This window comes from Caretta caretta, chromosome 3 (genome assembly GCF_965140235.1).
Source record: "Caretta caretta isolate rCarCar2 chromosome 3, rCarCar1.hap1, whole genome shotgun sequence".
Taxonomy (NCBI): Eukaryota; Metazoa; Chordata; order Testudines; family Cheloniidae; genus Caretta; species Caretta caretta.
Window position 1 is genome coordinate 30672951 of NC_134208.1, and position 14504 is coordinate 30687454.

The following is a 14504-nucleotide window of genomic DNA, read 5'->3' on the forward strand; positions in this document are numbered from 1 at the left end:
TTTGTACAGCCCCTAGCACACGGGGGTGCTGGGCCGTGACTGGGGCTCACTGGCCCTGCAGCAGTGCAAATAAGGAGACAGGCGCGCTCTTTATCCCGCTGCCGCTTCCTGACTCGCCCCCTGGGGCTGCAGGCGCCTCCACTCTGATCCCAGTGACTTGTACCCCCTGCTTCGCTCCAGCTGTTGCGCTCTCAGTTCCCGCCCGCGGGCCCCCCTCCCATTAGCGGGCTTCCCCCGCTCCGGCTCTGACTCCTCTAGCGCCCTCCCCGCCCTCCGGTCTCAGCCAGCCCCAGCTCGGCGGAGCGGCTCTAGCCACAACCAGCGGCTCAGGGCCCCGGCCCGCGCTGCAGGCGCCAGACAGCCGCTGGAGGGGCGGGTCCTGACCCGCGCTCCGAGGCACAAGCCGCCACTAGGCCTCCCCGGGAGAGCCGGGCTGGAAGGAGGAGTCTGGAGGACCAGCACCTAACGGCTACTTTCCGCCCCCTCGGCGCGCGGGAGGGGGTCACTCGACACTACCGGATCAAAGGGCAGCCGGAAGTCCCGGCGCGAGGGATTCGTTCCGGGTCGCTGATCCCGTCGCGTGCGCTGACTTCCGCTTGGCCGGCCACCCGCCAGCAAAGCGAGAGGCGCGGGCCGGCAGTCAGAGAAGGCGGCGGCCATGCAGGTCTCCAGCCTCAACGAGGTGAAGATCTACAGCCTGAGCGCGGGCCGGAGCCTCCCCGAGGTGAGACAAGAGCGGCCGCCGCTGCCCGCAGCGGGATCCTGGCCCTTTCTCCGCGGGTAGGGGGTGGGGCGCAGTCTCTGCTCCCGCGTGGGGGGCGCTGCACGGAAAACACCCCCGTGCTCCCCCTCCAGGACCTGGACAGGCGTGTCTGCGGCAGGGGAACCGCTGCCTCTGCTCCGCCTCATGTCCCCCCCCAGCCGCCTGGGCGCTTCCCTCCTGGCCGGGCCCACGTCGGCGGGGGAGGGGGCGCTCAGGCTGGGAACACGGTTGCTGAAACCCCTTTAAACTTTGTGCGTGAACCTGACAGAGCGACGGAGTTTCTTCTAGAACGGCGGTTTGGCGGGGGGGCGTGTTCAGGCCTGTTTTTCTGACTCTAAAGCCTGCCCCTGTCCGGGTGAAGATCTGCTTGAACAACAGGCGAAACGGTGAAACTTCCTCGACAAAACCTGCTGCCAAATGTGCAAACGGGCCGGGTGGGGGTGGGGGGGGGGGGGCAGAGAACTCCCTACATCAGTGGTTTTCACCCTTTTTTCAGTTGCACATCCCCTAACAAATTTCCAGTGGAGGTGGCGATTGGGGGCTGTGTACACGCTACAGTTTAAGTCTGTATAAGTAATGCCACTCTGTTGTGAATAAGGGTTTGTCTACAGTGGCAATTAACAGCGCTGCAACTTTCTCCCTCAGGGGTGTGAACCCCCCACCCCCACCACCAGAGCGCAGCAAGTTGCAGTGCTATAAAGCACCAGTATAAACAGTGCCCCAGCACTGGGCGTCATGCCCCTTGTTGAGGTGTGTTTTTTTAGAGCGCTGGGGGAACTCTCTCCTGGCACTGCGCCGTCACCACACAAGGCACATTAAAAGTGCTGCCAGTATACGCTACCCCTAATAAGCTACCCCCCTGAGTGAAGTACATTACACCAACATAAGCACTGGTGTGGACAGCGCTGTCCCGATGACATAGCTGTTACTGCTCATGGGGACTGGAGTAATTGAGTTGATGGGCTTAGCGCGTCTGCACTAGCAGGGGTGCAGCTGCAAGCTCTGTAGTGTAGCCATAGCCAGTGAACCTGCAGGGGTGTGCGGACCACAGATTGAAAGCCGGTGCCCTAGAACTTTCTTCTCTAGTCTCTCTGGGATCAAGGTTTCAGTAGCCTTCAGAAGGAGATTAGACCCGTATGCAAATAATATTAATATCCAGAATTATATTAGTAAAAACCTCTAAAAAGTAAATGTTTATGGAGAAATATAATACCTCAGGTTTCAGAGATTAAGACAACCTCTAACTATTAGAGGCTGGGGAAAGGTGAGCCGGGGTAGATTATCCCCTTTTTTATGCCTTCCTGCATCATGGTTTTTTTGCAGCTCTTCCGAAGCTCATGGTATTGACTACTGTTGGTGATAGGATACTAGGTTAGATGTACCTGTGGTCTGATCCACCTCTGCAATTCCTCTGTTCATACAGATGTTATAAATTGTGGTAATAGGTCTTAAAAATTGGGTTTTAAGTTGATGGTGTCCCCTTAATATTTTTGTCCGTGTCTCACACGGATATCTGAGAAACAGAATCATAGAATATCAGGGTTGGAAGGGACCTCAGGAGGTCATCTGGTCCAACCCCCTGCTCAAAGCAGGAGCAATCCCCAATTTTTGCCCCAGATCCCAAATGGCCCCCTCAAGGACTGAATTTACAACCCTGGGTTTAGCAGGCCAGTGCTCAAACCACTGAGCTATCCCTCCCCCCAAAGACAAAGTGGAGTGGACAAATAGGAATAGAACAAAGTGAAGAAAACTGAAGAAAAAAAATTTTGTCTCATGACAAAATTGTAATAATTTTGAGTGAAGTCTGTGCTTGTTTTACCTAAATTAACTGCCCCAATAATAACCTTTTACATATTTGTGGATTATATCATTCTCTCCCACCCCATTCCTAGTCTCTTTCTTGACTGCTGTCCTATTCCTTGGAATTGTAATTTGTAGGGCTTTTAGACTTAGATAAAAGTTGTGTTGCCAGTATGTTAGCTAGCACATGCTAACTAATACATTTGAAAAGTTTAGTGTAGACTATGAAGTTTATATACTTTAACGTGTGCTAAACTGTTAGAGTTACAGCTAGGTAGGAGCCTTGTCTACACTAGGCTGTTAAAACTTGTTAGTTAATTAACATGCTAACAGCACATCTTAAAGCCTCATCTAGACAAGGCTAGAGTTGATGGCAAAGCTGGTTTTGGGAGTGTAAAGGGGCTAAGCCAGGGCTCGACCATCTCCAGGGCGGTGGGGAGCCACACCGGCTCAATACACGCAGTTATCTTTGGGGAATTTGTCTGGCCACTGGAGTCTCCCTCGGCAGTCCTTGCGGTAACTGGATTGAGCACTGTAGGTCCGGGCAGGGCACCTAATAGTCAGTAGTTCAGGCCCTCAGGCAGGGCTGAGCAAATAGCCCAATGTTAGTAGGCCAGGCCCTGGGTCAGGGCGGGGCACCAAATAGTCAGAAGCTCAGGCCCTCAGGCAGGGGCTGAGCAACACAGCATGTGTGAATTAGCCCAGGCCTCCAAGGACCTGGAAGAGGGAGAGATTGCCATCCACGAGTTGAGTGGCAGGAGGGACACAGGCCCACCCACTCCACTGCATCCCAGCCCGGGGACCTAACAGCAGCAAACAATCCGCTGCTGGGTCAGTGGGGATCCTGACCGCAACACACTGACATGGGTTCTGGCAGAATTACAGCCAGACTAGGGTCGGCTGTCCCCGGGCTACTTCCTAACTCCCCTCCTTCTGGTACCTGGGTCCCGGCAGTGGTCTCCAGGGAGGTCCAGCACCATTGGTTCCTTGGGGCAGTGGACAAGCGGCTGGACTGGTAACTCCCCTGGATAGCTGGCGCAGGGCAGATCCGGCCAGTCTTGGTGTGGACCTGAGGCCGTGGGGTTTTCCCAGTCGCGGGCTAGGCTGGCTACGTCTGGCCTCCCCGGCGGCTGGTCCTGTAGTGAGCTCTGAGGGCCCACCTTTCTACTTCTGGATTGCCGCCTGTCCCTCTGAGGGGCGGGCTCAGAGCTTCCTGGCTCCGTCCACTCTGGTGGCTGGAGGGGCTCGACCCTCTCCGGGGAGCCACACCACCTCGCTAACCCCCTCTCCCCCAAGTCTGGCTCCCGCTCGTCGGGATCAGACTCTTCCATCCCTCCTAGGCGGGACAGGAAGTCTGCGTTCACATGGTCCTTACCAGCCCTATGCCGGATGGTGAAAGCGTAGGGCTATAAGGCCAGATACCACCGCAGTAATCGATAGTTGTTATTTTTCATTTTTGTTAACCATTGGAGGGGGGGCATGGTCCGTGACTAACGTAAATGGAGCCCCGAGGAGGTAATACCGCAGGGCGTCACAGGCCCACTTCACGGCGAGTGCTTCCGTTTCGATCACGGCATAGTTCTTCTCGTGAGGGAACAGTTTTCGGCTGAGGTATAGGACCGGGTTGTCATCTCCATCCACATCCTGGGATAGGACAGCCCCGAGCCCCACCTCCGAGGCATCGGTGTGGAGGATGAACCCCCAGTCAAAGTCCGGACTGTATAGGACTGGCTCCTGGCAGAGACACGTCTGGAGTGTCCGAAAGGCATCTTCACAGTTTTGGGACCATTGCACTCGCTGGGGACTGTTCTTCGTCAAAAGTCCTGTTAAGGGGGCTGTGATGGAAGCAAACTGTGGAATGAACCGCTGATAGTAGCCAGCGAGCCCCAGGAACTGTTTTACTTGGTGTTTCGTAGTGGGAGGCGGACAGGCTCCCAGGGCTTGCACTTTCCCCACGAGGGGTCTCACTCGTCCTTTCCCTATGATGTACCCAAGGTACATGGCCTCCTGCCACCCGATGCAACACTTTTTCGGGTTGGCTGTCAGTCCCGCCTGCTGCAGTGATCTCAGGACCACTGCTATGCATTCTAGGTGGTCCTCCCAGTGGCGGCTGTATATCACGACATCATCCAAATAGGCCACCACATAGGCTTGACGGGATCGCAACAGACGATCCATCAGTCGCTGGAACGTCGCCGGGGCCCCATGGAGGCCGAAAGGCATCCGGGTAAACTGGTAGAGTCCCGAGGAGGTCGCGAATGCAGTCTTCTCCTTAGAGGTGTAGTCGAGCGGGATCTGCCAGTACCCTTTACTGAGGTCGAGGGTGGTAATGAACTGGGCCTCCCCCAGGCGGCCAAGCAGTTCATCTACACGGGGCATAGGGTAGGCATTGAACCGTGAGATGGCGTTCACCTGCCGGAAGTCTATACAAATGTGCCGGGTGCCGTCGGGCTTGGGCACAGAGACCACCGGACTACGCCACTCACTCTGTGATGGCTCAATGACTCCTAAGGCTAGCATGGCCTGTACCTCTTCCTCCACTTCCTGTCGCATTCGGTATAGCAGCGACCTGGTCGTCTCCCAGATTACCTTTCCCGGCTCTGTCTGAATGGAGAGATGGACCAGGGTCGTATAATCGGGTAGGGCCGTAAAGGTTCTCCAGAATGCCTGTAGCAGACATTGAGCCTGCTTGTGCTGTTCCTCCATGAGGGTATTGCCGAGCTGGGGGCTGGCAGGGTCCTCGGTCAGGGGTGCGCAAGGACCCAGCTCTGGCGGGCAAGGGTTAATCAGCAGACCCTCCCGCTCTCGTCACGGTTTCAACAAATTCACATGATACAGTTGGGTCTTCTTGCGCCGGTCGGGCTGGTGGATCTTGTAGGTGACAGGCCCGACCTTCCAAGCCACCTTATAGGGTCCCTGCCATCGGGCCAGCAACTTTGACTCGCTCGATGGCAGGAGGCGCAGGACCCGATCCCCTGGTTCAAAGGCACGCACCTGCGCGTCCTGGTTATAGGTTTGTTCCTGTATCTCCTGCACCGCCTTCAAGTTCTCACGAGCTACGGCTCCAGCCTGAGCGAGGTGCTCCTGCAGCTGGAGGACATACTTCAGGAGGCCTTGGGGTGGAGAAGGGGACTGCTCCCATGTTTCCTGCATGAGGTCCAACAGGCCCCGTGGATGGCGTCCATATAGCAGCTCAAACGGGGAGAACTTCGTCAACGACTGGGGTACCTCTCGGATGGCTAGCAGCAAGGGAGGGAGCAGCTGGTCCCACTGGCGTAGCTCCTCTGGGGGGAACTTCTGCAACATCTCCTTCAGGGTCCGATTGAACCATTCCACAAGCCCATGCATCTGCGGGTGATAGACGGAGGTGCGTTATTGTTTCACCCCTAGGAGGTTGCATACCTGCTGCAACAACCGGGAGGTGAAATTGGTGCCTTGGTCTGTTAAGATTTCCCGGGGCAGGCCCACTCGGGCAAAGACCTTCACCAGTTCACCAGCGATGGTCTGGGCGGTGGTGCTCTGCAATGGCACGGCCTCCGGGAACCGGGTGGCGTAGTCAACGATGACCAAGACATACCGGAACCCTGAAGCACTTTTTGGAAGCGGACCCACCAGGTCCATGGCCTCTTGCTCGAATGGTGTCTCTATTATGGGCATGGGAACTAGAGGGGCCCTGGGTACTCGCGGGGGACCGGCTAACTGGCACTCTGGGCAGGAGCTACAATAGTTCCTCACTTCCTGGTGAACACCGGCCCAGAAGAACCGCGTCAAAATCCGGGCGAAGGTCTTTTCATGGCCTAAGTGCCTGGCAGTGGGGATGTCATGCGCAAGCTTCATCACAGCCCGTCAGTGACACCGTGGTACCAGCAGCTGCGTTTGTGGTTCCTTCGTGCGGGGGTCGCAGTCAATCCGGTACAGACGGTTCCAGCGTAGCTCGAAGTGGGGCCACCTGATTGCGCACTGAGGGTCGACCATAGTCCCATCAAAGGCCGCTAGGTATTTAAAGGCCTGGCTCAGGGTGGGGTCGGCTTTTTGGTCCTGGCAAAAATCAGCATGGAGTTGGGATTCGGCAGAGGGCCCCAGCAGGGGGCCGTGTGTTTCCTCAGTCCCTTCTCCAGGTTCCGGGGTCCCGTCCTCCTCCTCCGATAGGGCCTCAAATTCTCCTTCCAGCATCGGGGTAGAGCGGAGTCCTCCTCGAAGGCGGGCCAGTCCTGCCCCAGGATCACCGGGTATGCAAGTCGAGGGGCCAGGCCAACAACGATTCGTCGGGTGACCCCGGCCACTGTCAATGGGATCCAGGCACTGGGGTAGGGCCGAACATCGCTGTGGATGCATTGCAGCTGAATTGTTCCCAAGTGGGAGTCCACCGGTGGTCCCAAAGCCTGGCGAATCAGTGTCTGCCCGCAGCCGGAGTCTAGCAGGGACTGGGTGGGATGGTCCCCGACAGCTACCGGAACTGTGATCTTGGGAGCCTGTGGTAGCCGGGCCCCGGTTTCCCCCGCACAGACAAGGCCGAAGCTGCAGTCCATTTCTGTGCAGTCCTGCTGCAAATGTCCATACTTCCCACATAGAAAGCAGGGCCCGAGTTCAGGGCGACCACGCCGGGTGGGGGCTCCTGACGGGCTCCTAGGTGCACTCCAACTGGTCCCTGGGAAATTCAGCATGGTGGTTGCAGACCTTTGTTGAGGGGGGAGCTCAGGGCGTCTGGCCTGAGGCCCTGAGCGAACCTTTTGCCAGCGGGGGAGGTTCCATCGCTTGGTCGGGGTGCCCCCTTTTCTTTCGGTGTTAGTGTGCTCTGGCCCAGGGGTTTGGGTTCGGATGACGGGCCTCACCAACGTTTCAGCTGTGAGGAAGTCTTCCATCAGCGTGACGGCGGCTGCTAACATTGCTGGCCGATGGTGGAGCACCCAGGCCCGTCCTCGGGCCGGGAGGCTGTGTACGAATGGTTTTAAAATGATTTGTTCCATGACCTCCTCTGCTGTCTTCCTGTCTGGTTGTAGCCACCGCTTGCACGTTTACTTCAGGGTTTGGGCCACCAGCTGGGGTCTGGTGCCTGTGGGGTATGTCTGACTTTGGAACCGCTGTCAAAAGGTGTCTGGGCTGACATCCAAGGCGTCCAAGATTGCTGCTTTTAGCTGCTTATAATCCTTTGCCTCACATGTAGCCAGCCCCCGGTATGCCGTTTGGACAGTCCCGGTCAAATGTGGGGCCAAAAGAGTGGCCCATTGGTCAGGGGCCCACTCAGCAACCAGCGCCACCCGTTCAAATGTCACCAAGAAAGCCTCGGGGTCATAGTCAGGTCCCATCTTGGTTAGCCGGACTGGCACTGTGGTGCGTGAGGACCCGGTCGCATTTCCCAGCTGCGGCTCCGCAGGGCGCGGTGATGCCGTCACTAACTGCTGGAGCTGGGCGGCGGCTTGCTGTCGCTCCTGGGTCTCCATCAGGAGCTTAATTAGTCGATCCATCTCCATGGCTCTCTCTCCCTTCTCACAGGGGCTGAGGGATCGTGCCTGCATTCTCCACCACGTGTAAAGGGGCTGAGCCGGGGCTCGACCCCCTCCGGGGCGGCAGGGAGCCACACCGGCTCGCTACACACAGTTAACTTTGGGGAATTTGTCCGACTATGGGAGTCTCCCTCGGCAGCCCTTGCAGTAATTGGACTGAGCACTGTAGGTCTGGGCGGGGCACCAAATAGTCAGTAGCTCAAGCCCTCGGGCAGGGGCTGAGCAACACAGCATGTGTGAATTAGCCCAGGCCTCCAAGGACCTGGGAGAGGAGGAGATTGCCATCCACGAGTTGGGTGGCAGGGGGGATGCAGGCCCACCCACTCCACTGCGTCCCAGCCTGGGGCCCTAGCAGCAGCAAACAACCCGCTGCTGGGTCAGTGGGGATCCTGACCGCAACACACTGACATGGGTTCTGGCAGAGTTACAGCCAGACTAGGGTCAGCTGTCCCCGGGCTACTTCCTAACTCCCCTTCTTCTGGTACCTGGGTCCCGGCAGTGGTCTCCGGGGTGTCCAGCATCATGGGTTCCTCGGGGCAGTGGACAAGCGGCCGGACTGGTAACTCCCATGGATAGCTGGTGCAGGGCAGGTCCAGCCAGTCTTGGTGTGGACCTGAGGCCGTGGGGTTTTCCCAGTCGCAGGCTAGGCTGGCTACGTCTGGCCTCCCTGGCAGCTGGTCCTGTAGTGAGCGTGAAGGTCCCACCTTTATACTTCCGGGTTGCGCCTTTCTACCTCCGGGTCGCCACCTGTCCCTCTGAGGGGCGGGCTCAGAGCTTCCTGGCTTCGCCCACTCTGATGGCTGGAGGGGCTCGACCTTCTCCGGGGCAGCGGGGAGCCACACCGCCTCGGTACAGGGAGGCTGTGATTCTTAAGATTTTATGTGGGGAAAAAAAATGTATAACTGCTCTGATTGCAAAGATAAACGTTCTGAATTTAAAAGCTGTAATAATCAGGTGAGTGTTGAGAGACTCACAGCACACTCAAATTTTCAATTACTTTTTTTCTTAAGTGTGAAATTATTAAATATCTTCATGGAAATGCTTGCTTTGCTATACATAGCACAATAAACAGAAAAAGAATTAATTTGACTGTTAAATCCCAGCATTGTTTCACTGGCAAATTTGATAAGTCTAACTCACACTTTCTTTTCCTAGCACTTTAAATTAGTACTGACAGCAATTATTTTCCTTTTCTTACAGTGGCTTTCTGATAGGAAGAAGAGAGCACTACAAAAGAAAAATGTGGGTAAGTTGTCCTTAACACATACTGTTCGGTAATGGGTTGCATTTACATAGCATCCTAGTCCAGAAGTAGATCAAAAAACTTTATAAACTGATTTAAGAGCTACAATTATATCTTGCTTATGTACGTAGATAGTTGGCAGCCACCTTTGGATTGAAGAGGCACAGCTGTAAATTGTTGTAGATTATGGGGTCAAGAACTAAACTTTCTCATGCGCAATATTGTACAGTTGACTGGATGAATTATGGGTTGTTCTTGAATTCCTATGAAGCATCAGGTGTCGGCCACTGTAGGAAGTGGGACAGAATATATGCTGGACCCCTTTTACATATACATTATGATAAGATTATATCTGCATCAGAAATGTGACAATTATGATCCTCAAGGACAATGCAGTTGATTATACTCACATTTCTCAGCACTGAGTACTGATATCAGAGCATTCTTTTCTGGCAAGAAGTCCTGTCACCAAGATCTGTTGTTTAATTAAAATGTGGATTTTACATTTTGAGTTGAAGCCTCCTCTTCTTGTCCGAGACTCTATGCTGTTAAAAAATGCCCAGCAAACAAAAATTCCTACCCATGTGTAGTCATGCTCCTCTGCCTAGAGATCGGGAGAAAAAAAAACCACCTTTTTACTCTGGATTTTTATGCTCTTTTGTTTTTGGGATAAATACCATAGTGATAACTGCCATACGGAAAGCTAAAATAGATATATATATTGGATTTTATTGCATGAATCTATAAAAGAGGGTAATGTGATACACTATATCAGGGTTTCTCAGCCCATGGGTCTGGACCCAAAATTGGTTCGCCAGAATGTTTCAGAGCGTCGTGTGGCAACTCCTGTGGCTACAATCCTGTGAAGCTGGCTGGGCTGCCTCCCTACTCCAGGAAACCTCCGGGGTCCCGGTGCCACTCAAGTTCACTGCAACCCTAGAAGTTGCAATGCCTGGAGTGGAGAGCCATGCCCAGCCAGCCCCACAGCACAGGAGCTGCAAGAGCCGCCACTGTGGGGTGAGTGCTGGGCAGAATCTGCCTGAAACTACCCCAGGGCCTCCATCCCCAGATTATTTACTGGGTCATGACAGGCTATAAACATTTACAGCCCAAAAAGGTTGGGAACCACTGCACTATACAATGACAGGTTTCAGAGGAACAGCCGTGTTAGTCTGTATTCGCAAAAAGAAAAAGAGTACTTGTGGCACCTTAGAGACTAACCAATTTATTTGAGCATGAGCTTTCGTGAGCTACAGCTCACATCTGATGAAGTGAGCTGTAGCTCACGAAAGCTCATGCTCAAATAAATTGGTTAGTCTCTAAGGTGCCACAAGTACTCCTTTTCTTTTTGCACTATACAATGTTTCTGCTATATAAGGTAAAAAGCTGTTTAACACACTGTCTGTACTATAATTATACTACTATACCATAACTGAAATGACGTGATTTGTTCTATATTGATATAGTCTACTTCTGAAAATTCACAGAATTTACTCATCTGTAAATTTATCACTCAGCATATTTTTGGAAGCAGTATTAATTACTCCTAGGAGAATTCTGCGCATCTGTGGACTAGCAGAATTCATTTGTCTCACATAATCTTGTAAAAAGAAAAGGGGTACCTGTGGCACCTTAGAGACTAACAAATTATCCGATGAAGTGAGCTGTAGCTTACAAAAGCTGATGCTCAAATAAATTGGTTAGTCTCTAAGGTGTCACAATTACTCCTTTTCTTTTTGCGGATACAGACTAACACGGCTGCTACTCTGAAACCTGACATAATTTTCGGTTTTCTTTTGACATAATTTTGTATTTTCCCACATAAAAAACACTTTGCCTAAGAAGTGCTGAAGTTCCGCCTTTTGCCCAGAAGAGGCCGCTGTGGCACTAGAACAGCCAGCATGAAAGCAGCTGGCTGTTCCGGCGCCACAGCGACTTCTGGTGGACAAAAGGCGGAACTGCAGCACTTCTTAGGCAAAGTGCTTTTTATGTGGGAAAATACAAAATTCTATTCCCAGTGCTGCAGAATTCTCCCAGGAATAGAGTTCATCACAGCACCCTGCCCGCAGAGCTAGGTTAGGACAGAGTGGGGCACACAGGGCTGCTGGGGGTCACAGACTGGGGTTCAGAATGGCTCGTGGGGCGGGGGGACAGACTGGAGCATGGGCTCAGGAGCTGGTGGGGTGACAGCATTGAGCCTGGGGGAGGGGCGGGGCGGGGTCAGGGGCAGACATGCCTGACTGAATGAGAGAGGCTTGGGGTCAGCCAGGGTCTGCATGGTGGAGGCTTCGCAACACCCTAACAATCTTTCCCCCCACCCCTGCAAAGAAAAACCTCCCACCAACACCCTCCAGGTTCACTCCTAGGCTCCTTCCCTCTCCCTCAACTCCCTGTCTCCCCCAAGCCTTTGCACCGTTTCTGACAGGTGCAGGAAATACAATTCTGTATTGTAACTTAAATGACTTACACAAAGTTCTGTATTAATTTGCCTCGTAAGGAATCTGTCAAAAAAAATTACCAGAATCTTTTTTTTTTTTTTTTGTCTGTGTTGTTACAGACATACTTTCTGACAGATATTTTGAAACAAATTACCAAAATAATTGTAACTGGCTTAATTATATTGTGTTATTTTGACAAATAAAATATGCAGAATTTCAAATATTCCGTACCAAATTTTAAATTTTTTGGTGCTGAATTTTTAATTTTTTTGCGCAGAATTCCCCCAGGAGCATTATATTAAATGTTAATCATGCTTAAAATGAGGATTTTTGTCCTTTGTTTAGTTACTAATGATGCTGCCTTAGAAAACTTTGCCTGTCAAACAAAAGATGTTACCAGTTTTCTTTAATAGGAATGTTTTCTCTTCAGATGTTCGCAGAAGAATTGAACTTATTCAAGACTTTGACATGCCCACAGTTAGCACAAAGATTAAGGTATCAAGGGATGGACAGTATATTATGGCAGCTGGTGAGTTAACTAAATGTTTATGTATGCCAAAGGCTAAAATATTAGAAAACCTTGACCTGGAGCTACCTTACTGAAGGAGAGAAGACGTTCTAGATAATTTTTAAGTGTCAATGTATAGGTGCTTTTTCAGCTTACTGTTACCAGGTGGTGATCCTGGTAGCTCACATGTCATGATGCTCCATGAAGCACTTCTTTGTAGCACATGGGTATTTGTAGAATTTAATTAAGTTATTTTTTGCAAATGGAGGCTGCCCTTGACACTTCTATTACATGTATATGAATCTGGCTTTCAAAATAAGTTTTTAAAGTTTAATTGATTGAAAATCCCAATGGCCACCAAACTATTTACTGATCCAAATTTGCATAAGTAATGAAACCTGGTTTTGATTGATTGTTTTTTTTTTTAAATCAAAAGTAAAAATCAGTGAAACTCTAAATATTTAATGGATTGGCCCAGGTAAACCATATATTATTTGATATTAAATGTACTATTTTAAGACATGATAGCTGCATGTCTGACTTGGTGAATGAACAGTAAATGTGGTCTTTAGTTATGAATCTCACTTTAATGGTAAAGTGTAAGGAAAATGTTATCTTCCTATTCCATTCTATGGGTACTTCAGCCATTTTGATTAAAATGCTCCTGTTATGATTATTATTCTTGTACAATAATCATATCTTCTTTTAAATTAATCTGGTATTCTTTAAAAGGATGGAGGTATAGTACTACAACTAAACTTCACAGAGAGAACAACTGAGAATTAGTTATTTAAGCAGACCTGGGCAATCTAATACAGTACACAGGCTTAGCCTTTCAGACTGATTAGAAGGTACTATTGTTAAATCCAGTCACAGAGACCGTTATCTTCAGCTTAGATGTGTTTGTGTGTGGTTTTCAGAATAAATCTGCAGCACCAAGATCAAGGTTTTCAAAAACGGGTCCCTAAAGTTATGTCCCTACGTGTCTTGATATTTAAAAGTTGCAAGCACTCAGCAGCTACCATTGATTTCTAGGGCTAAAGGTCCCAACAGTTGAAATAATGGCAAAAGTAAACACTGTGCATACTTAAGACCTGACTCTGTTTAACTGATTGTTTTGAAAACATATTCTCTGCTTTGCTTATGTCAGTGATAAAACTGTTTTGCAGGAACATATAAGCCAAGGATCCGGTGTTTTGATACCTATCAATTATCCCTGAAATTTGAAAGATGCTTGGATTCTGAAGGTCAGTAAATGATATGGCTTTAAACTGTATATGGGAAACAGTGTAGACCTGTGAGTAGAGCACTGAAGTGGAGTAAAGAGACCTGTGTTCTGTCATTAACTTCTTGTGATTTATGCAAGTCACTTTTTCGTACCTCCATTTTCCCATCTGTAAAAGGGGGATAATGTTACTTAACGTATGTTGTAAATCATTTTGAATTCTGTGGGAACTTAAATAACATATCTAAAGCAAAGCACAGGCTATCTGATTTACCTTGTAACTTAAGTTTGTAAGATCATAAGGTTTTACATTGCACTTTTCTTGGTAATTGTTAGATCCAAATGTCCATGTGTATCTTTGGTCAACCCAAATGGGATTTCCGTAATCAATAAGATTGCTAGAAAGTGAGCCATCAATCCTAGATAAACATGCTTTTATGGCTGGCTGGCCTTTTACAATTTTTTTTTTAATTACAAAAAAAATCTAATCAAATAACCTTTATCTAATCAGCTATCAAGAAAAGCAATAAGTACAGAGTAAAATTTACTAATTTGCCTACTCCTGTCTTGAATAGTAGAAACTGTCACACCAGTATTGCAGTTTCTTCTTTCCAAGTGAATCAATCTAGTTAGTGTTCTAGAAAACTGTAAAAAGCTTTAATTTTTTTTATTCGGTATCAAATTTAAATCTGTAAGCTAGTTAAGGTTATTAATTATATGTTAATTGCTTACATTCTGAATGGAATTTGAGCTTATTTGCCTTCTTTCCTATCTGAAAAGCACTTTACATGTTGTGAGTGCTACTAGAAATGAATAAATAATTTCATCTAAAAAACTAAATTAAGATATTATTAAAGTTGTGTGGTTAAGTGCTCAAGATATGACAAAGGCAAGGTTGTACTTTGTGCATATTCGTTATGATAACTTTGTGCATATTCGTTATGATAACCTTTAATTTCATCATTACATCTCCATTTGTTTTAAACACGTGTATAGTCTTCTAGTATTCCAGAAAAACAATCT

The 14504-nt window shown here is 50.0% G+C and overlaps 1 protein-coding gene across 1 annotated transcript in view; it reads left to right on the forward strand.

The window, feature by feature from the left end:
• Nucleotides 1-557: 557 nt before the first annotated feature.
• NOL10 (nucleolar protein 10) overlaps nt 558-14504 on the forward strand; it is a 93726-nt gene continuing 79779 nt past the window's right edge. The window contains exons 1-4 of the mRNA XM_048845474.2: nt 558-724; nt 9268-9313; nt 12179-12277; nt 13426-13503. Coding sequence (XP_048701431.1) covers nt 659-724; nt 9268-9313; nt 12179-12277; nt 13426-13503 — 289 coding nt within the window. The 5' untranslated portion in view covers nt 558-658. The remainder of the gene's footprint in view (nt 725-9267; nt 9314-12178; nt 12278-13425; nt 13504-14504) is intronic.